The sequence below is a fragment of the Azolla caroliniana genome, unplaced genomic scaffold (genome assembly GCF_043228905.1).
Source record: "Azolla caroliniana isolate FFs.n. ecotype wild unplaced genomic scaffold, voAzoCaro1.0.p SCAF_5, whole genome shotgun sequence".
Classification (NCBI taxonomy): domain Eukaryota; kingdom Viridiplantae; phylum Streptophyta; class Polypodiopsida; order Salviniales; family Salviniaceae; genus Azolla; species Azolla caroliniana.
In genome coordinates, this window is record NW_028230440.1 from 15891454 (window position 1) to 15915203 (window position 23750).

At 37.4% G+C, this 23750-nt stretch overlaps 1 protein-coding gene across 1 annotated transcript; it reads left to right on the top strand.

Moving 5' to 3' along the window:
• Positions 1–1266: 1266 nt before the first annotated feature.
• Positions 1267–16697, top strand: LOC147864222 (metal tolerance protein C2-like). The gene is made up of 10 exons (XM_087320018.1): positions 1267–2204; positions 2452–2560; positions 3369–3408; positions 3505–3581; positions 3691–3779; positions 4127–4196; positions 4632–4670; positions 15790–15940; positions 16015–16101; positions 16211–16697. Exons 1-10 carry the CDS (start codon positions 1304–1306, stop codon positions 16313–16315), a joined length of 1668 nt encoding a protein of 555 aa, XP_087176144.1. The 5' UTR covers positions 1267–1303; the 3' UTR covers positions 16316–16697.
• The last annotated feature ends 7053 nt before the right edge of the window (positions 16698–23750 follow it).

Sequence of the window (23750 nt, forward strand, 5' to 3'; positions counted from 1 at the left end):
GTCGACGATACTTCCACAATGCAAATTGTGGACGAGGCCCGATATTGGTTTAGAATCTTGAGCATGACGACTCCCACTCTATGGTATAATGTCTCACTCCAATGCTCATATTGTGATTGCCAAGACCTTGCGAGTAAATGTAAGCATTTACTCGGTATCCGAATGATTATTGAGAGGCATTTATGTGGCTCATTTCCTTTTATAGATCACACGACCCAAATGTGAATGGACCTTAATACTGAAATAGAAGTGGAGGCAGAGGTAGAACGAGTCGGTGAGACAAACCCCACAACATTCGAGATTGAATCATTGAAATCCAAAATACAAACGATCGAGGAAGCACTTCAATGTCTCAAGCAAGGGTTAGGAACCTTTGACCGTGCAACTATTTGGGAATGTATACAAACATTGGAAGATGTGGCTAAGAAGGTGTATCGGGTTGGTGCACCAAAATCAACCAATGGAGAAGATGGCAAATCAATAAGTCGCAACCAACAAATCGGTGCCAAAAGAAGCGCAACAATAGACATCTCGCAAGAACTTATTGGCAGCTCCCCAAACACTTCCTGAAAAACTACAAAGAGGTGCAAGTCGGGGCTAGGAGGCGATTGCCAATATATGACCATGAGAAGGTTCAGTGTTTGCGTTGCGATGGCTTGACCTTGACTTCAAGGGACTTGATTGTTACATGTTGTAAAAATTGTGGTTACATCTTGCCATCATCCCGACATGCGCCATAATCTTAACATGTAATGTGTGTATTCATATTTCCTTTTAGGGTTCCATGGCTTGGATTATTCTCATTGTCAACATTTGACATTTTAATCTTTTATGTAAGACTTGTTATTTGAATCTTTAAGTTGATTTGTTATTTGAAGCTTGGAGATATAACTTTGTGTGATTTTTGAGTTTTAAGTTTTCAGGTTTTGAGCAATTGGAAGCTTAGGTTTTTTTTGAGTAATTTTATGATCATTTTCATGGCAAATATTTGTTGTACACTTTAACCATTTTTTTTTTGGGAGTTTTTTGATGTTTGTTTCTAAGTTGGGGGCTCCTCTTTTGGTGCGTCACAGACAGAGAGACACAGAGACATATATATATATATATGTATCAGTATATATATATATATATATGTATCAGTATGTATGTTATGTGTTGAAATCGTCAAGACTGCAGATTATGGCGCTGCGAAGCTACTCTTGGTGACCGTTTTGTTCCTACAGGGGCCAATCCAATCCAATCCAATCCAATCCAATCCATAGCCAACAACAGATCCCCTCGCCTTTCATATCTGTTGTTCACCATGGAACCTTCATCTCCTCCTCCTCCTCCTCTTTCTTCTCCTTCTTCTCCGTTTGATGGTCATCATGGAAAGCTTCGTGTAGCAGGGAATGAACACCATCTTCACTATCATCATCATAAGCATGAAGAAGAAGAAGAAGAAGAAGAAGAAGAAGAAAAACAGAAACATCTTCATCTTCATGACCATGGAGCAGAAGTAAACAGAATAGAAGAAGAAGAAGAAGAAGAAGAAGAAGAAGAAGAAGAAGAAAAGCAGAAGAAACAACAACCAATCTTCTTCTCTCGACATTACTCATTCCAGGAGAATCTTCATCCACAACAACAAGACCATCGCCATCACCATCATCACAACCACCACTACCCACACCAACAACAACAGCAGCAGCAGCAGCAGCAACAACACACCTTCTCTCGCCATGCTTCCTTTAATCTGCCTCCAAAAAGTAAACCCTTCGGATTTGCAATTTCCCCTGTTCCTCCCCCTCCTCCTTCTTTTCCGTCCTTTTCCTTTTCCTCTTCTTCCTCTTCCTCCCCCTCTCCTTCGATTTCTCGAATGTCTTCTTTCCAAGATCCAAAATCTCGGAGGGCTCTGAATCGCATTGTTTCCATTGATCGGCACCGAGCTCCTGAAGTCTTCAGCTCCCAAGAAGACGTTTGGAAAGGCCAGTTTGTGTCCACTCATTCCAATATTAACCAAGAGAAAGAAGAGAAGGAAGAAAAAAAGAGGATTTTAGGCAAACATAATTCGCCCAAGTTTTCAACCTCAACTTGGAGGAGCTTGGCTCTTTCAACTTTAAGGTCTGGCAAAAGAAGTGGCCCTCGGAAGCTTCTCATGCTTATCTTTCTCAACTTTACATATTCCTTTGTGGAACTTTTCTTAGGTCTTCTTTCTGGACGAATTGGTAAGTTTTCTGCTTTATTCCATTATTTCAAGTAGATCTTACCCATGATTTCAACATGAGTCAGTCTGTAGTTAAAAGCAAGTTTACTCCACTACTGTGAGTTAATTCTCAAACAATGAGTAAGAACTAGGAGATTGGCAAATCATGCAACTTTATGGGAATGCAAATCATATGTAGTTTGTGAAGTGGATGAAAATATAGTATCTTATCGAAATGCTCACTGACAGAAACATGATTCCTTTTGCAGGCTTGGTGTCAGACGCCTTCCATTTGACTTTTGGTTGTGGACTCCTGTCATTTTCTTTCATTGCAATGCTCTTCACAAAAAGATTTCCAGATGAAGCCTATACTTATGGGTAAGCTAAACTTTTGTGGCCTTTTTGATGTCATACTTGATTTTCTTGAATGAAGTAATTCGAGCAAGAATCAAGATTGAAATTTAATTCTATAAATTTCCAAGGGTATCTTGCACATTAGTTATTATGGGGAGTTACTGCTAGACAATGTGACATGTGATATCCTTATGATTTATTGTATCTAGAAGATATGGAGAATTCGTTATCAATTATCTTTGATCTCCATGCAAGTATGAAGTACGATATTAATATAATTGAATTGCATATTTTTCAAAGAATGAATTTGTTGGAAAAGTGTATGGTCAATTTCTTGACTGGCCAGTATTTGAATAGTCTGTTGGATATTACCTAGATTGTGTGTCACATACTGTGTTGCACATGGTTATTTGAACAAAAGGTTGCTTGTGGACATAATTATATGCATCTTGTTGACAAATTCTGCCCATCACTCTCCCGAGAAGCAATAGGAATTCAGAATAAGTAGAGTTCACTTGATATGAATGTTGATATATGAGCCTCAGCTATCCATGAGCACTGACGATGACGGTCGGTGCTATGGAAAAGTTTTGCGTTGTAAAAATCTATGCTTCTTGAGATGTATTTCTTGTGTAGTGTAGGTTTTTGTTTTTAAGATGAGAATATCTAGATATTATGACTGTCTCAGTCTCAGATACTCTGATCTTTATAGTGGGTGTTTGATTTGCAGAATCCTATAGAACTTGTGCAACAATATGAATGCTTGCTTTCTTAGGTAGAGAGTAGAGCCTATTATGCTTTGGACTTGACACTAATTTTGATTTGCATTCAGGTATAAACGGCTGGAGGTTCTGGCAGCATTCACAAATGCTGTAAGTATCTAACAGTCAGGTTTACAGCATGCTTGCGGTGTGATTCTATGAGTGAGGCGATAAATAATAATATTTGTGGTTCTTCTGGATAGACAGCTCTTTCTGCTTTTCCTTTCGTTTTCTCTTGCTGTTGAAGCCCTGCATGCTTTTGTTCACGATGAGTCGGTGCACAAGTAAGACAAGTCGTAGCATTTTGTTTTCTATATTAAAATATTATGATAAATGATTTGATTGGATGTGGCATCAAAAGGTTGAGAATGAGGTATTTGAGGTTTTGTACAGACACTACCTGATTGTATCAGCAGTAACGAATCTTTTTGTTAACCTTGTGGGAGTATGGTTTTTTCGTGGCTATGCAAGAATCCGGATAGGTATGAAATATTTTAGCAATGATTTTAACTATTAAAGCTTTTGTTTTGTTTGCGAAATCAGAAGAAAACATTGTCTATTTATGATGAGCATTTTAGATAGGTAAAAATAAGTTATGGGTTCTACAGTACTGAGTGTTCAACCGCTACATTCTGTATGGATGTAGCTGGGTTTGTAGGGTTGTCTGGTGGAGACTAGAACATCATGTATTTAACCTTACGTTTGTCTAGAAGGGGGAGGCAGGGAGAAATCACTCTTCCTGATGTGAGTGATACAAATAAATAAGAATGTGCATTACATTGAAAAAGAGAGAGGTGGAATCATAATCTTCGTGATTTCTAATGTGCAGCATACCGAAAGGCCGAGGATATGAATTATCATTCGATTTTTCTCCATGTGCTATCTGATTCCATCCGAAGGTAGGAACTTTTATATTTAGTGAATGACTTGGGGAATTACATGTCCTTGAAATTTCTTTGCAATATTTAGGATGCACATGCTTGCACATGCTTGCAATTTAGGATCTATTTTACAGGATAACTGCATGGATCTTCAAAGTAATTCTAACAGCAGTCCATGAAAAATTGATATTATATAATATGCGAAGAAATATAAAATTTTCATGTGTTTTTATGTTCTATTATATATTAAACACATGAATCTGTTTAAACAATAAAAGAATCCAATTTCATATCGTATATCATCTGATGTTTCATTTTGATAAAATATTAAACCAAGTACTTTCTGGCTTTAACTTGTTGCTGTATTGCACTCATGAATTCACATTTAATTTCTATATTGTATAAATACTTTAAATGAGATCTGGTCTGTGTTTTGTATATATCTTACTTCAGTGCAGGATTGATACTTGCATCGTGGCTGTTAACTCTAGGGTAAGCATCGACTTTCATTGTTTTTTTCTCTTCACAATTTATTCTCTACGGTAAGCAACCTTATTGACATGTAAGCGAGTTCATGTAATTGTTTCTTCACTTGTTTGGTATAATTAAGGTTTGTATGGACGCTGCTTCTTTGTGGTTAATGATTTTGAAGCATGATAGTTTCAAGGACTTCACATGCATGATATACACCAAGTGTAGAAATCAGATAAGACACTATTATTCAGGATTGGGGAGGTATGAAATAGCTTGTTATAACATGGGTTTATCATGTTTTGGCTTGATATACACCAAGTGTAGAAATCAAATAAGACACTATTATTCAGGATTGGTGAGGTATGAAATAGCTTGTTATAACATGGGTTTATCATGTTTTGGCTGTCAAACGACCTCCAGTGCGCGAGACATGTGGCAGATAATAGAACAGAGAGAAGATAGAATAGAAGAAGCAAGAGCAATGAAGATGTGGCTAGTTTTAGATAGAACCAAGTACACGCAATAGGTCATGTTGACCTTCTTGAGGACAGCTAGGGTGAGAATCCCCTTTATATACAACCAAGTATGGAAAAGTTACCATGTTTATTTGCATGGAAAGAATCTAGTCATGCGGATGGGTTGTTGTGATATTGTGATGTAAGATCCAAACTTTGGTTGGTTCCGACTTTAAAAGCAGGTGCAGTGACCTGCCAACAATCAGCTTGATCTTCCTCGTAACAGATACGATACCACCTTCTTTACGCCCTAATAAGTAGGTGAATAAAGATATGTATCTTCATGTTTATCTTGAACATAGGAGTGTGGTCTTGCTTTAATAGTTGTGCACGTTCTTTTGTCAAGGGGTTTATAGAACTAGTCGGGTTATTGACATTGAATCGTGCATGCAACTTATAGGATGCAGAAAAATGGATTTGCAGCATACAATTTTATTCTCCTTTGCTTTCTCTCTTGTTTCTTATTGTCTTCCATCATTCTATCTTGGGCTTGGCTACAACCCTAACATTTTGAATTGGAATGATTCATCAATGACTAAAAGACCTTATATAGTGTTGTTGCATCCATGCATGCTCGCCACCTTTCAGTCATGCATAATCAACACTTGGCATTTATGCAAGCATGCCATTTGGCAATCATACATTAGCTTGTGCGAGTTGGCGACATATCGTAATATTATGTTCATAGCCTAGATTATTGACAAGAAATTGTAATAAATATTGTATATAAAATGATAATAATCTATTGGTTAAAGCTTAGATATATATAATAGGGGTCATGGGTTCAATTCTGTCTGACCTTTTGGTGGTGACATGATTACTGTAGCATTATGTAGGTGTTCATGATGCAAATAACCTATATATCGACCCAAAATCAGGGGAAGCACCACCCTAAAGATCAATTAGACAATCATATGGCAGTGCTTGTGTAGACAATCTGCATTTTGTTTGTCAAATACGTCAAGGAGACCATTGTATTGAGCTGTAAGTGGGACTGTTGTAGAGTCCTGAATGAGTGATTAAAAGGAGGTTGGCACGATGAGGATGATGTATATTTGAGTAACTTCGGCTAACATTGTGCATTGGCCTTGGTGGAGTCAAGTATACAAACGGACATGCCTTTTATAATGGAGCAGTAAATGTCATATCTACCATTGGATCAAGATAGTTAATTGTTGGATCACATGTTGTAGCTATGGTGGGGGTAAAGCTAGCAACCGGAGCAAAACTTGTAGTTACAGCAAGGATGGGCATTGCTGTACCCGTCAAAGTTGCCTGATAATGTAAGTAGGGGCATTACTCTGTAGATGAGAGGAAGTAATTAGGGATTTGTGTTGAGACTTCATGGGCCAAGTTCGTCAATCTATCGTCAGATTGTGTGATTCAGGCCAAGGTAATTTGAGGATAACAGGGTGGTGCAAAGGAGCAATGGAATTGATTGCAATATCTTTTGATGTGATGTGATCGGGATAATTTAAGGGGTTCCTGCTCATTAACCAACACAACTGAAATAGGAATATGCTTTCGCAGGACAGTATGAAGGAAGGATTGTGGAGCCGTAATCTATTTGAGCAAGTATCTTGAAACTAGGGGATAGTTCGGATATACAACTGGAGCCCTGGCAAAGGTCTTGTCTATGTTGTCCAGGTGCACGGCTCTTACCGCTACAGGCCAACCCTGTTTCTGATTGGTTGACTGAATCCATCATCACAAATTCAATAAAAGTTTTTTAATATGACCCTGAATTCCTCATCGAATCTGATTGAGGAGGCTTGTTCATCCCAATGGATGTCACATGCTAATTGCCGAAACAAGGTGACTCAACAATGTGGATATGCTATTTGTGAGAGTGCAAAGGCAAGATAGTCCTTGCATCAAGTTGAGAACCAAATCACTTTCAATCAAATAGTAAGAAGTTCAAGGTTCATCAGTAAGAGTTATTACAAGAGACGGCACTTTGATCCTTGAGGCAAGAGGTGCAGGTGCAAGGTCTAGTCTTCACCACAAATTCAAGAAAAGTTAAAGAAAACAAGGTAGAAAGATAGAGTAAGACAATGCGACCAACATCACCTAATTTGGACTTCTTTCCACGTTAGACAAGGCACCTCTACTTTGTTACCTTGTTGTAACGTCATCCAACCTCATAAGCAAACATATTATGACTTGTTTTCTTCCTTAAGTAGAATTGATCCCTCCTTTTGTAGGCCTCCAAAAAATAACGGTCAAGAGTTAAAATAGGGCATTACTTTTTTCTTCCATCTTGTCGTCATTTTTTCTTTACACAGAAATGCTTTTCTTTTATGCCTATTGCTGTTAATTGCATTTTATCTAGAAAGATTTGTCCTCAAATTACATGTATGGCCTTCCCCAAATTACAATTAATGCTTAAGCCATATCCCAACTCTCTTGGAACTTAATTCGTAAGCTCTTTTATGTTCCATTCTCCAATTTGTATGCCATTGGTGGCATTCACTTTGTCTTTTGGATGTCCCTTCACTTTTGATCCAAAATCACTGACTCATTTAGCTGCCTCCCTTGGCCCCACATGAACCATTTATGGTGAACACCACCCTGTATGAAAAAGTCTCTCTTTTCCATTCACTAGGCTACGGACAAAAGAAGAGACATCAAAAGATGCATAAACAAAATGTGAGTGGCGACACATTTTTTAAACCTCACGCAAATGAAGATAGATGATACATTAACAAAAGATACAGTCAGTGGGAAAAACTTCCCGTGCTGACACACTTTTGACAATTACAATCACCGTCTTTCTCGTTGTCAACAAAAGAAAGAGAGGATTACAATGTGGATATAATAAGTTAAAAAGAAACATAGGAACCAGTTCATTTCTTCCTCTTCTCCAGCTGTTATGTTGCCATCCACTCCTGGAATATAAGTAGTGCCATGAGATACATACTTCTTCATACACCAACCATTGAGGCTATGTGAATGCATTGTGCTATCCAAATTTTTAAGCTGAAAGCTGCCATGAGATACATACGTCTTCATACACCAACCGTTGAGCCTATGTGAATGCATTGCTCTATCCAAATCTTTAAGCTGAAAGTTTTTGTTGTACTTTTTGTGCACCACATAAGGTCCATCCCGCTGGTTATCAAGGTCCTGTCATTGCACATTATCATACCTATTGTTATATCTCAAAGCCAATGCACCTTTGTCGATGTCGAAATTTTGATGTGTCGATGTTGAACTTTTGATGCTTCATATTACTCCTTTCTTTGTATTGCTTGCTGCATATAATGCTCCATAACTTCTTCTCTTCAATATGTAGTAGGTGGTTCCTCATTAAACTGTTCATAAGAGCATTTCCTTCTTCACGTTGTGATGCTTCAATCAATCTATTACTTTTTATTTCAAGCACTATGGGAAAAATGCTTCTTACCCATAGTAAATCCTGTTGATGAGTAACAGAAACATGATACACCCAAAGAGCATCTTCTGTACACCTATCCCATGTTCTCGATTTATCTTGCCCTTGCTTTGTCAAATTCTTCACAATAATCACATTCATTTTGTCCACTGCTCCATTTGGTTGTGGATACTAAGGAGTTGCATATCTGTGCTTAATCTTCAATCTTGTTTATAGACATGCTAACATTTCACTCCTAAAACTTGGACCATGATTTGATACAATTTCCATAGGAACTCCAAGCTTGGTACAAATATTTTTATATACAAATTGGGCTACATGTTTAGCTTTAATAGAAGAGGTTGCCACTACTTCTACCTGTCAGGTCATCTAGTGAATAGCCACTAGAATGAAACCTTTCCATTTCGAGTCTTTGGGAGCGGGTGCACTGAATTGATTCCTCATTTCTTGAAGGGTGCGAAAACCACTATCGATTGTAGAGGACCACTGTTGATGGGTGGCCCCTCCCAAGGGGGTTCGAATGTGCGGAGAGAGGGAGAGAGACACACAGAGAATGAGAGGGAAAATCAAGACAGACACAAGTTGAGGGGTAACTTCAATATATTTCTCCTTCTTTTCATGCCCCATGGGTGGGGGTTTATATAGTACAAGATCAAGACAATACAAAAAGCCAAATGGGGGGTAGTTACACCTACTTACCCCAGTCTCTCACATTTGCACACATGCACACAAAACGCCAAATTGCATGTGTACACACTCTTCCTCACACTCACACATTAACAACATGTTACACATTACACCTTAACCCTCCCGTACACCTATACGGGTAACAACCACTTTATAGACAACTCCACCCCGCCCATTGGCATGCATCACATGATCTACACCATTCATGCACATCCTTGTATATAGTAGGCAAAATAAAACCAATTAGAAAAACCTTTCTTATTATGATATCATGGGCCAAATGTCCACGACAAGCCTTGGCATCTTTCGTAGAATCTCCACAATCTCATCTTTAGTTGGTACCCTTTATAGAACTTCATCTTTGCGTTTATAGTATAAATCTTCTCCAACCAACAGATATTGGGATGCATTTGCCACCAACTGCTTTCTATGCAAGGCTGTGAGTTGAATTGGAATTTCTCCTCCACTAAGAAAGCTTTGTATCCCTTTTAGGGACTCAACATCCTTACATGTTTCTAATACACAAACTACATTCTCCTTTATTGTTTTCATTTGTGATTGCGGTAATGCATTTGGGTCTTTGTTGTTTAACCTTCCACGTGTAACTTAGGAAACCTACTACTCTTTCAGAAAACCTAGGAGGCCCATCACTTCTATATTGAAATTTCTAAGATCATCACTCTGACACTTCCAACTACCAAAAACTTGTTTAATTACCAGTAGAGAGTCTCCTTTGATTATAAGTCTTGTTATCTTTAAGGCTTTACAAAGACAAAGATCAAAACGTAATGTAGCATATGCAGTGCTTCATGTTTAACTGTTTTTCCAATTGAGTCTTTTATGACAAATCCTCCCGCAACTATGGTTGTTGATTTATGACATGCTCCATCAAAGAACAAGGTGAATGCGTTGTCCAAATCTGATTCTGGTAGCACATTCCTTAGCTTTGCTAAGTCTTCCTCATGAATTTTTCTCTATATGTAAGGAGATCAGCTAATTCTGCATGTATAGTCGATGTAATCAAAGTGTACCAATAATAGGGTCCACTTAGCAATCCTTGCTGGCATGCTCACATGTTGAAGTACACATGGGAGCAATGACATGCCGGTGATTATCACAAAGCAATGGGGAAGTTAAAGGTCCTAAATGACCCCCCTATAGTGTGTACATGTGTATAGGCCTATTTATAAAGGCTAAAAGTCACTTATCTCTTTTTCGTTATTTTTGGGCCAAGTTCATTGTGAACTTAGCCAAAACCCTAAATGGGTCATATAAAACATACGTTAATAACTTTTGGATCTCACTTCAAAGGTGAACTCCTCCAACTACTACTCTCTCTCTATCTTTTCTACCATAGCTCCACTATTGCATCTAAAGAGTCTGCGCAGGTGCTGTACAGCAAAGAACAGGTGTTCAAACCTCTTTATTGAGCTATGGTGTAATCCTCCTTAGATATAAAACATAAGTTAATAACTTTTCAATCTCACTTCAAAGGTGAGCTCCTCCAACTATTGCTCTCTCTCTATCTTTTCTACCATAGCTCCATTGTTGCATCTAAAGAGTTTGCACAGGTGCTGTACAACAAAGAACAGGTGTTCAGACCTCTTTATTGTGTAGCTATGGCATCATCCTCCTTAGATGTGAAGAATCTTTTTGAGATTCGACGATTTGAGGGAACAGGTTTCAACTTCTGGAAGGAAAGAATGCAAGGAATTCTTTTTTTGAAGGATTGTGACAGGGTATTGGAGGCAGAAAAACCATAGAACATGTCCGAAGATGCATGGCAGATTTTAAATAAAAAGGTTGTCATATATATTAAGAGGGCTGTTTCTGATGAGATTTTAGTACATCTCAAAGGGTTGGTATTTGCTCCTGAAATATGGGCAAAGCTGAAGGCTACCTATGAAAACAATACACCAGTTAATCAAGTACACCCATAGAATGAACCATACGTATCATACGTGTGTTTGCATTCGAGAATGATTCAATCAAACGTGTATGGTAAATCACCTCGTAATTGGATTGGATTGACAAGTTGGATTGGATTGACTATGATCTATATTATATATTGATTCACTCTCAATCCCAATAAGTAGACTCTAATCCATTGTGAACCACCAACATAAGTATGGTTGCAATATTTGGGATGCTTCTTAAGAATCAAGACATCTCTATCCTCCTCACTTTAGAACATTACAAAAAAATGAGTATGAACTATAGAGATTGAATCAAAATATGTCATTATAAATTATAATCAAATGTTCAACATAAAACGTATATTTGAGAATATGAAGAAAACATGACATAGGCAGTAGTAGCATAACAACTTAGGGGCTCCATACTCAATGAAGAGATCAAGAGAAGCAAGTGGGGAAGGTGGCAGTGCAGCCAACATGGTTAGAGGTAGGATAGATAAGAGAAGTAACTATGCACACAAGAACAAAAGTAAAAGCAAGGAAAGGGGAAATAACAGCAAAGTTAAAAGCAATGATGTAACATGCTATCAGTGTGGCAGGAAAGGCCACAAGAAACTTGATTGCCGCTATTGCAAAGCCAAACTTGAAAGAAAAAAGAATTTTGGAGATAAGAAAAAGGACAAGACTAATGCACATGACGGCAAAAAGGACGAAGAGAAGGCCAATTTGGCCTCTAATGTAGGCATAGTGGAGCTGTCAGATGTTGAGGACATTTTATGTGCTACTTTTTCAGCTGATGATACTTATGCATATGATGCCTCTTTAAATATTCATTCACATGACGTGTGCATCACTAGGAATGATCTTATTGATGCTTTGCGGACTGTCAATGTTGCATTGGCCCAAACATGGATAGTTGACTCTGGTGCTTCATTTCATGTGTCTCCTATCAAGGAGTGTTTTACTACTTTTATTGCAGGCGACCATGGCCATGTATACCTTGGAAACAATCATGCATGTTCCATTGAGGGTATTGGCATTGTGCATTTTTCTACAAATGGCACTAATGAGCTGGTTTTGCATAATGTGCGTTATGTACCAGGGATCAAGAAGAGCTTGCTTTTTGTGGGTCAAATGGATATGCATGGTTATAGCATTCTCTTTGAGAGAGGATCATGGAAAATGACAAAAGGTTCAAGGCACAAAGAAGGGAACTCTTTATTGCTTACATGGAAATGCTATATCGGGCAAATTTATTGCTTTGGCTGAAGTTCACTCCCATATGGAGTTGTGGCATAAGAGACTTGGCCATATGAGCCGAAAGGGTCTCACTAGGCTTTGTAATCTAAAGAAGCTTGATGCTAAAGGCACAAAGCTTGATTTTTGTAATGAATGCCAATATGGTAAGCAAGTGAAGCGTTCCTTTTACTCTGGTGTGTCTTGTAAGTCTTGTGTACTTGATCTTGTTCATTCTGATGTGTGTAGCATGCCCACCAATCTATGTGGGGTGCAATGTATTTTATCTCATTTGTTGATGATTTTTCTAGAAAAATTTGGGTTCAATTGCTTAAATCTAAGGATGAAGTCTTAGCTGCATTTAAGCGTTTTCATGGATTTGTGACCACCCAAATAGGCAGAAAACTGAAATGTTTGCGTACGGACTATGGTGGTGAGTATGCAAGTGCTGAATTCAAGAATTTTTGTGAAATTTTGGGTATTAAGAGGGAGCTTACTGTGCCATACAACCCCTCTTCTGGTGGTGTGGCTGAACGATATAACAGGACACTTTGTGAGAGAGTGAGATGCATGCTGTCCACCACTAATCTCCCTCATGGATTTTGGGGAGAGGCACTCAAAACTGCAGTACATGTATGCAATAGATCCCCTCACACATCCTTGAAGAGGTTTGGTCTGGCAAACTTGCTTCATTTGATCACTTACATGTCTTTGGCTGCGAGGCTTTTGTACATATAAGGCTTGAGCTGAGAAACAAACTTGATGCCAAGTCCATTAAAGGCCTCTTCATGGGATATGGTGAAGAAGGCGAAATGGGCTACAGGATTTGGATACCCCAGCTCAAGAAGGTTATATGCAGCCAGGATGTTGTTTTCAATGAGGCAAGGCTGCTTCCAAACAATTGTGCCTCAAAAGATGACCATAAAAGGGTTAGATTTCAGCATGACCAGCCACCTGTTAGACCCAATTTTGACCATCAGGATGCACCACAAAGGACTGAAAAGATTGATGATCCCGTGGTTTTGGAGCCAGAAGATGGACAGCAAGATGAGGATCCTGAGGGGAATATGCAGCCAAGTAATAATGCTGAAAATGGTGCAGAAAATAATGGACAGCAGCCTAATGATGATTTAGACGTACCGCCTAATGCTGACCCATTGCCTGACAATGTGGATCATTGGGTGAGACGTTCTACTTGTATTAGACGAAATGTGAGTAGATTTGACCCCTTGTTGCACTACATAATCTTGACTGGTGAGGGAGAACCTCCTACATATAAAGAGGCAAAGGCATGTGAGCACAACAATAAGTGGGAGCTTGCTATGCAGGAAGAGATTAAGGCTTTGCATTCAAATAACACTTGGGACTTGGTTAAACTGCCCAAAGGAAGGAAAGCTATTCCTAACAAATGGGTATATAAAATCAAGACTGTTGATGACAAACCCAAGTATAAAGAAGGCTGGTTGCAAAAGGATATGCTCAAACTAAAGGCATAGATTTCCAGGAAGTGTTTTCTCCTGTGGTAAAAATGACCACTTTGCGAGTGCTATTTGCTATAGTGGCTGCACTTGATTTGGAATTAGACCAAATGGATGTACATACAGCTTTTTTGAATGGTGACATTGATGAAGAGCATTACATGAAGCAGCCCGAGGGCTTTGTTATTCTTGGAAAGGAACATTTGGTATATAAGCTCAATAGAAGCTTGTATGGGCTGAAACAAGCTTCTAGACAATGGTACAAAAAGTTTGATGCTTTTATGCTCAAACATGGGTACAAAAGAAGCCATGCTGATCACTGTTTGTATACTAAAATAGATGAAAATGGCAGTCCAATCATTCTTGTACTATATGTAGATGATATTCTCATTGCTGCCAAGAAAAGGAGCATTGTTGATGTCCTTAAAAAGCAGCTGAAATCTGCATTTTCAATGAAAGACCTTGGGGGATCTGAACATGTACTTGGAGTAAGAATTAGGAGACAAAGGGAGCAGCACACATTATATTTATCTCATGAAAAATACATTGACAAGGTGCTGGACAGATTTGGTATGGCTGACGCAAAGCCTCTTGGAGTGCTGTTACAACCATATGATAAAATCTCTAAGGAAGATTGTCCTAAGACACGAGAACCAATAAATTACATGCAAGGTGTACCTTATGCTTTAGCTTGTGGTTCGCTTATGTATGCTATGGTTGCTACTAGACCTGATATTGCCTATGGTTTCAACATTAAGAATTCTTTCTCAACATCAGATTTGACTTTGGTAATAAAGTAGATAGGATGCATAAGCCTACTTTCAGAACCTTGTTGCATGAGAATGGCAACTATAGCATGAGATCCAAAGCTGAGAGAGAAAGAAAGTAGATTTCCTTTTGGGTGGCATAAGAATAGTGGCATTTAGAGAAAAATCAGTTGTAATTGTCCACATAAAGTTGTTGGATTTTGCCATGCCAAGAAGAAGGAAACATGCGACAAGGCAAAAATCTGTGGTGTAATCTTCGGATCTTGCTCATTGCTGTTCTGACCCTATGGGTATGTTGGAAGCATGCTTTAACTCATGGTTAAAGCCATCAAAATTCTCCAGAAATGGTGGTTTTTTCTCTAACAATGGTGCAAACCATGCCACTGCTGTTCTTGTTAACACTGTTCGCAGCATGATGGGCAATAATGACAATTAACATGGAATATGGGTAATATAATTGTATGCGCATCCTTTAGATGCACATGGAATGACCATGCTTGTGAATAAGGAGGAAGTTGAGAGGTGATATATGCTACTCATATTTATGTGACTCAACCGCATTAACTCACTGAAGTAAACTCCTATGATTCACTGAAATAAATTTTAATGGGTCACTGAAACCCATTTTGATGAGCCACACAAAAGATGACTCTCTCGGACAGGGACAGAACCCATCGTTTGTATAAGCTGGGCCAAAAAAACTGAACAAAGCTGATCAAATGCTTGCTCTAAACCAAGCTGAATTATAATGATCTCTTAATTTGTATTTTATGCATAATCTGTCCTCATTTGTATTTTGTGCATAATCTGTTCCAATTTATTTGTATTGTGTATAATCTCCAAAACGGAGGTAATGGAGGTACCTTAGGAATCAATTTAGTAATACCCACTTTCCAAGAATTATGCATATGTCCAGCTCAGATTTCTTGACACAGTGGTCAATAGTGATGGCAACAAATCTGCATGATTTACGAAGAATTCATTAATGGGATCATCCTACCATGGCTTATGCCAAGAACCTGAAGGAAATCTGAACCCACTAGTCTCATCCTCTCCTTTTCTTACTGCCTCGTTTGCCTGGCTTGTCTCTCAATTTATTTGTATAATCCAGATTATACCCTCACAAAGGCATTTATTACTGCAGGGTTAGCAATGCAGAGACATTGTGCTTAGGTTTAGTTGCTGTTGCTGTATTTCTTGTGGTGATGCCACTCTTTAAAGCCACTGCAGGAATTCTATTGCAGATGTCTCCGCAAAGCCTATCAACATCAATGCTTCACAAGTGTCAGAGACAAGTAGGATAGATTTTCACAAATTTCTATATTATGCTAATGTGTCCCATCATTCCTGATTTAACTGAATCTCTCAGGTGATATTGCTGGAACGAGTTTTAGATATGCATGCTCGCTTTTGGGAGATGGTTCCCGGATTTGTAGTAGGCACTATCCTCGTACAGGTACTAATGTATAAAATCTTCCTAGCAGGCATCTTGATTCTGCTAGGTAATGATTACCCACTATCATTTACATCTGATGAACTAAATGGGTAATTCTGGTTAAATGTAGGTAAAAGCAGACACAGATGAGCAAAAGGTGCTTCAACATGTGCATAGCGTATATAATGATATTGGGATAAAAGACCTTACTGTCCAACTTGAGATTCAAGTGTAAGATATTATGAGGAAAACATTCTCAATGCGCTTTAGCTGAAAAGGTCTTCAGATGCCAGTTGTCTGGTATATGTTATCATTGATATAAATCAAGGTGATTTATCTTTGAGATGAGTATGGCAACCCCATTGTTATCAGGTCATGTTTTTACTCTGGACATTTGTAGCTGGCTTGGCATCTCAGTTGTATAGTACCTAAAATATTGTATTCCCTCCCAAATTTGCAAATCTGCAAGTAAAATGTGGCGTCTAGCAAACATAATTTGTGAATGAATACTGGTGCTTCATTTCCTCTGTATCTAATAAAAGAACCTGGTAGTTCCATGCCAATTTTCTGAATTGAGAGATGATTTTATGAAATATTGAACATTTGTCACTACTTTAGATACTTCTATTGCACTTATTATCTTCGTTTTTGGCACTCTTAAATCTTACCAGATATGACGAAGCATGCGTGTCTTTCCATGGGTCTTAAGTAGGGGGATGACGGAGTTTAAAATGGAGATGTTGACCAACAATGAATATGTGGGAACTTTGGCTGAGTATGTAAAGTAACTTTAATCTGATTGATCCACTCAGTGTGTTATTGATTACTTTTACAATAACTACTCTACCGGAATACCTCTAATACTTTACCTGAAGGTGGATGGAAGTTCGAAGTTCAAGGAAAAGAGTGTTGGAAAGTAACAATACTTGACAATGACTCTAGAAAGTAATTATACTTAACAATATGACTTCATTTTTTTGAACGATGATTTTAGTAACCGGGATAGTTTTTTGCAGCAATAGTGAAGTGGAATGTAGGAGATTAATTTGGTTCCGCATGTATATATTTTTGTTTGTGTTTGATCTCATAGAAACTCATTGTTGGTATTTGGAAGTCCTTACGAGTTAGTTTACATGTCATGGATTTGACAAAGATGTCTTGTATGTGTATGGAGACCAAGAGAGTTGAGTTGTACCCAAAAATTGCATGAGCAAGACGGAAACCCCCCTCACTGATGGCCTATCAATGGCTATCTAATTTGAATGAAGTTTTTGGCTTGTGGTTTAGATATTGACTAGGAGTTTATGGCCTTGCTAGAATGGGGACACGTTTTTAGCGTGTGTTTCCTCCACAATGATTTGGGTACATGCTTGTGCCACATTAAACAGAATGAACTCTATTCACACCAAGTGTTGTGACAGGAATGATAAACCAACCAATTGCTTCATGATTGATGTAAGTTCAACATGTCAAACAACTCCCAAATTTGTGAGCTGCATTGGATATTCATAACACTTAAAACATATGTTGAAGTTAACATCTTAATAGAATTGTAACGCCATATGGATAGGTAGATTTTATAATCTTGTCATGATGCATTTAGTGTGCAAGAAGGCCTCATTCACTGAGGAATTTATTGATGCGTCATGAAGCAAATATTTTGGATCCTATTGAAACACAATTTTGCTTTTATGTGTCTTTTGGACTTTTTTGCTTGCTTCTATGTGATTCTAGTTGATGCGAGGAAATTTTTTAAACCTTAATAATGTATTTGGAGACCTTTCTACGGCTAGATCTTAATGGGAAGTCGTCCTATCTCAAGGAGTGTTTCTATCTTTTGTTTTTCGGCTTGGAGAAATTGTTTAAGCAAATGCCTTTGGACATTTTCAAACTCTTTCCAAGTAGACTTATAGAGGGATGTTACAACCCAATACTCCCATCAAATCAAGAAGCATACGTGTCACCATATTGTTCAAAGGTGTTTTGTGAAGACACGACATTTAATTTCTTCACCAATGCATGTGTCCTCAAATGCATAATATGCTCCTTCTCTTGTCTCTAAGTAGTAGATCACACATTTATTCAACTTATGATCTGAGGGAACTTCAATACAAAGATATTTAAAGCTCTCCACACCCTCAAGTAGCTCATTATTGTACATAATGTATGGTTTATCCCTACCTTGGTTTTTCACAAACATAATTTTTGTTTTAGAGATATTGGCACCCAACTTAGTATGCATGCAAAACTCTTCGAATGCCCTCATGCATATCTCCTAAAGTATTTGCACTGATGAGAGAGAGAGAGAGAGAGAGAGAGAAGAAGAAAAAGAAAGTGATGACGTGTCAATAATAGTGTTAAAACATGTTTTTGATGTAACTTTGTACTCCGAACTCCGCTTTTTATGATTTTTGGCTCATTGCAAAGCTCATTCAGAGGGCTTTTGAAGGATTATTTGGAAGTTCAGTTTCATGGACACTAAAAGAAGCTACAAGGAAAATTGTCATCGTCTCATGTTAGTTCTCTCAATCTCTGTTAGGATTTTTGACACGACCATAGGAAGTGAGTTGATGATTGTCGATGGATGTGGTAGTAATGATGGTTATGACAATTACAAAAAACATTATATGCTGCTATTCTTGGTGGGAAAGATGTTATTGGGGATGATTATATGATATTGACAATCGTTGTGGTTTTGTTAAGGCTTTGCTTTCAGATTTTATGGAAAAAATTGATTAACAACTTTTGACAGGTTCTATGATCGTGGTGTTATTTTGTATTTCACTCTTAAACTTCCTTTGATATCATGGATTAAGCAGTGGTTGAATTAATTTATAATGCCTAATTGTGTTGAGGATGTGTATGTGGATCCAAGAGGTTTCTATGATGTAGTTTTTCAATTGTCAGAACACCATACGACTTTGATGACAAAGGTACCAATCTTTTTTGATAGAAGATTAGTGCATGTGATGGAACGAGTTCCGCTAGTGGATTATAAAGATTGATTAAAACAACAATGTCCAATTTGGGTGATTGTTTATTGTAGTAACTCATTCTTTTGGGATTTACTACTAGAATTGATGTCTCAAATAGGTAAAGTTTTGGTTGCTCCTCATGTTAATTTGTTAAACAAATATAATTTTTGCATGTTATGGGATACAAGTTGTAAACTTCCAGGATGGTTGAGTATAGATACATCGCAGAAATAAGTGCGAAATCACACATCGTCCAACCAATTATAATTCAATTCTTCACGAAGGGTGGTGCAACCTCAATTTAATCAAGGATTTTGTTCTCGTGGAGCTAGACAACAAAACCCTATTATTGGTTGAGGGGATGTAGTACACACAAATCCTTATGCAGCTCTTGAACAAGTAGTTAGTACATTCATGAATACACTTGCTCTTAAAGAGCAAGTTCTTACTAAAGGTGTTAAATGAAAGTGGTATCATGGAATGTGCGAGGGGTATCTTCTCATAAGAAATATATATTATGGAAAACTTTATTTGATACAGAATGGGATGTTTTATGTTCAACTCCACATAAAACATCCCATTTTGTATCAAATAAAGTTTTGTAGTGTCATGATTTAGTAAGATCTATGTTACATTTGCGTGGATATTCCACATATTATGCATGGTAGTTATCACATCATTACTCAGGGGTAGTCATGATTAAGCATGATTTTTTGTGTGCACATATAGTCTATAATGATCCATATCGACGTTTTTTGGTGATGAAGGTATTTTGAGAATTTGATATGGTTGGTAGGAATCTATGTACCCGATAATTCTAATCAACACATTGAGTTATGGTCTTCTATATATCCACAATTATTAGTGGGTCGTGCTGGTTTATTAATGGGTGATTTTAATATGTGTGTTGGTGCTTCACAATCTACTTCACGATTCTCATTGATGGATTCTCCTGAGCAAGCAATTTGGGACAAATTAGCATCAAAGGTTTTGAAGTTGGATGTATGACAATGGTTGCATCAAGATGAGGTAACCATTTGAGTTTACATTTTATTCTATAAAATATAAGAAAACATGGAGTAGGTTAGACAGAATGCATGTTATGCATGATGAGTCCTTTTTGCCAGAGATGCTTACTATATCAGTTATGCAAAAGGTTGTGACATCAGATCATTTTCCCATATGTTTTGAGTTTAATAAACATGGGGTACATATGCACAAAACATTGCTTGATCGAGTTCCTTTGAGGTCTAATTCTTCTTTATTATTTCATTCCTTATTTGATGCATATATGCAACAAAATTTTGGCATGTTTCTAGAACAAGTTATTTCAAAAGGATGGCATGCATGGATACAACACTACAAAATATCAGTGATATTCACCGTATGTATGGTATGACTAATTCTAAAAGATGTAAGAAATTGTCAGTTATGCAAGAGGTTGTGACATCAGATCATTTTCCCATATGTTTTGAGTTTAATAAACATGGGTAGATATGTACAAAACATTGCTTGATCGAGTTCCTTTGAGGTTTACTTCTTCTTTATTATTTCACTCCTTATTTGATGCATATATGCAACAAACTTTTGGCTTGTTTTCAAAACAAGTTATTTCAAAAGGATGGCATGCATGGATACAACACTACAAAATATTAGTGATATTCACCGTATGTATGGTATGACTAATTCTAAAAGATGTAAGAAATTGTCAGTTATGCAAGAGGTTGTGACATCGGATCATTTTCCCATATGTTTTGAGTTTAATAAACATAGGTAGATATGTACAAAACATTGCTTGATCGAGTTTCTTTGAGGTTTACTTCTTCTTTATTATTTCACTCCTTATTTGATGCATATATGCAACAAACTTTTGGCTTGTTTTCAAAACAAGTTATTTCAAAAGGATGGCATGCATGGGATACAACACTACAAAACATCGGTGATATTCATTGCATGTATGGTATGACTAATGCTAAAATACGTAAGAAATTGATTGATAAGTTTTCACATATTCTTACGCGATGCAATGTACCATTGATGAATAATCCACACGATGAAGAGCTTTTGGATTTTCAAGTTCAAATATAGGACATTGTGAAGAATTTGTCTTGTCAAAGTTCTCAATAGATAAGACTACGTCAGTTAAAGAAGGAATTTATAGATACAACAAGTTATTTCAAAAGGATGGCATGCATGGGATACAACACAACAAAACATCGGTGATATTCATTGCATGTATGGTATGACTAATGCTAAAAGACGTAAGAAATTGATTGATAAGTTTTCACATATTCTTACGCGATGCAATGTACCATTGATGAATAATCCGCACGATGAAGAGCTTTTGGATTTTCAAGTTCAAATATAGGACATTGTGAAGAATTTGTCTTGTCAAAGTTATCAATAGATAAGACTATGTCAGTTAAAGAAGGAATTAATAGACAATCAATCACAACCTCATATGTTTTTTCAAAGATTAAGACCATCGTACGCTTGTTCAAATGTGGTACAAATTAAGATAGGGTATGAAATCGTTCTAGACCCAATCAAGGTTATTGAGTTATGTATTTCTCATTTTAAGAATTTGATTGGGCTAGAATTGATTATTAATGAGGATGTATTGAAAGCACGACAATAGTTTTATAATGTAATTGGGTGTGTCATGAATACAAATATTTGAAGAAGCTAAGTTGGAAAAGGTATTGTTACACTGTCCAAATGGTAAAAGCCCCGGTTGGGATGATATTACAAATGAAGTTTTTAAGAAGTATGCTTGCATTTGTTAGTAATGATGCCAAATCTTGCGGCTAGTGGTGATATTGTGGGTTTGCATCTTCCTTCTAGTGGACTATTGGTGGCACAAGTATTGGCTGATGATCTTTTATGTTGTTACAAGCCTCAAACGAAAATCTTGAAAGAAGTATGCAAGTTTGGGATAAATTTGCTTTGGCTTTAGGGTTGTATATAAATAGGAGGAAGTTTCGCCTTATTTCTTGTATGGAGAGTGATTTGGAATGTTTGGGATGACGAGGGTCAATGATGACATGAGGATCAATTTATTGACATTTGGATTATCCATTAGGTATTGATGTTGCAAATGTTCAATTGATTGATTGGATTGGTAGTAAATTGAAGGAAAAATTCATGTATCAAAAATCTCAATTATGGCTCTTTCATGTACGACTCAAAGTGGTGCGATACCCATGTTATTATATTTTTTACGGTTACTACCTTGGACTAAGAAAGCATTACAAAACATGTTACAACTTATTCGGTTCATGTTGTGGTGGAAGGGAGAAATGATGGGAGTTACATTGATTTCATGGGACCTTTTGGCTACTCCCGAAATGTTAGGTAGTGCAACAATATTGGATTTAGAAATGCATTTGATGGCTCGTAGATTTGCATTATTACGAGATAATATGTCACCAAGATCAATCATGGATATCTATGATGGAATATTTTATTGAGCATGAAGGATTGGTGCACGGGAAAACAAAGATTCAAGCATCTTGGTGGTCATTACTCAATGGAAGTATTCCTCTAAAGATTCAACATTCTATATGTGGACAACAATTCTTAAGATCATGGCAAGATGCATTATCTCTGTCATGACGACATACATTTTGGCCTTACAAGGATTTGAGCCCAAGACGTCTTGGTCTATATGTTAGACCTTTAACCATTATACTAACATATATAATGTATAGTTATAATAAATGTATTATTAGTTATTACAAGACATTTAGAGTATTCTAGAATATTCTAGGATATTCCATGATTATATTAAATATCATAAATATCTAAAATATTCTAGAACATTCTAGAATACTCTATAAGGACCTATAAATAGGTGTCTATTCATTCATCACAACTCATTCGGTTCAACACCAGTTTGTAGCCCCTTAGCCTACTCTTTGTAATCCTTCCTGTCTTATAATATAAACTCTCTTTCCATTTCTAGTGTTCTTTCTCTCTCTCTCTCTCTCTCTCTCTCTCTCTCTCTCTCTCTACCTTCTATTGTCATCTTATTTTTCTCTCTCCTATTCTCAAGTCACGACAGTTTGAACCGAATCTATCTCTTTTCTTCTTCTCAGGTGATATAGTTGAAGAGTCTGAACCAATTCATGTAGTCCTAGGCAATTTGGCTAGTGTCATCTCATTCAACATCATTAGTAGTCCAGAGCACTCCCTAGTTCTTGGTCTTCCATGGTTTGAGCTACATAACCCAACTATTGATTGGAGAAAAAGAACCATTGAAGAAGTCACAATACAGTCTGAGCCTCTTAAAACTCCAACAAAGGATATGACATTCCAAAAGATTTCGACAATCTCTATACATCAATTATGTGCGGAAGGACGGAAGGAAGACATGTTGGTGTTCGCAGTTTTAACAACTCCCACATCGAGCTCACAAGAATCGGGGGTCCAACTACCGAAGAAATATATAGAATTCTCCAATGTTTTTGATAAGGTGAAGGCCAATAGACTACCGGAGCATCGACCATATGATTGCCCGATTGATTTGCAGCCCGGAAAAGAGCCTCCATGGGGGCCAATTTATATCCTTTCACCCACGGAGTTAGAGGTTCTTCGGGAATATATCGATGAGAACTTGGCGAATGGGTTTATCTAGCATTCAAGATCTCCTGCCGGCGCACCCATATTTTTCATTAAGAAGAAAGATGGTTCTCT

Coding starts and splice junctions, on each gene's coding strand:
- LOC147864222 (XM_087320018.1), top strand. CDS start 1,304: ATGGAACCTTCATCTCCTCCTCCTCCTCCTCTTTCTTCTCCTTCTTCT. Junction 3,780..4,126: donor CTATGCAAGAATCCGGATAG/GTATGAAATATT, acceptor TCTAATGTGCAG/CATACCGAAAGGCCGAGGAT. Junction 16,102..16,210: donor TAGGCACTATCCTCGTACAG/GTACTAATGTAT, acceptor GGTTAAATGTAG/GTAAAAGCAGACACAGATGA.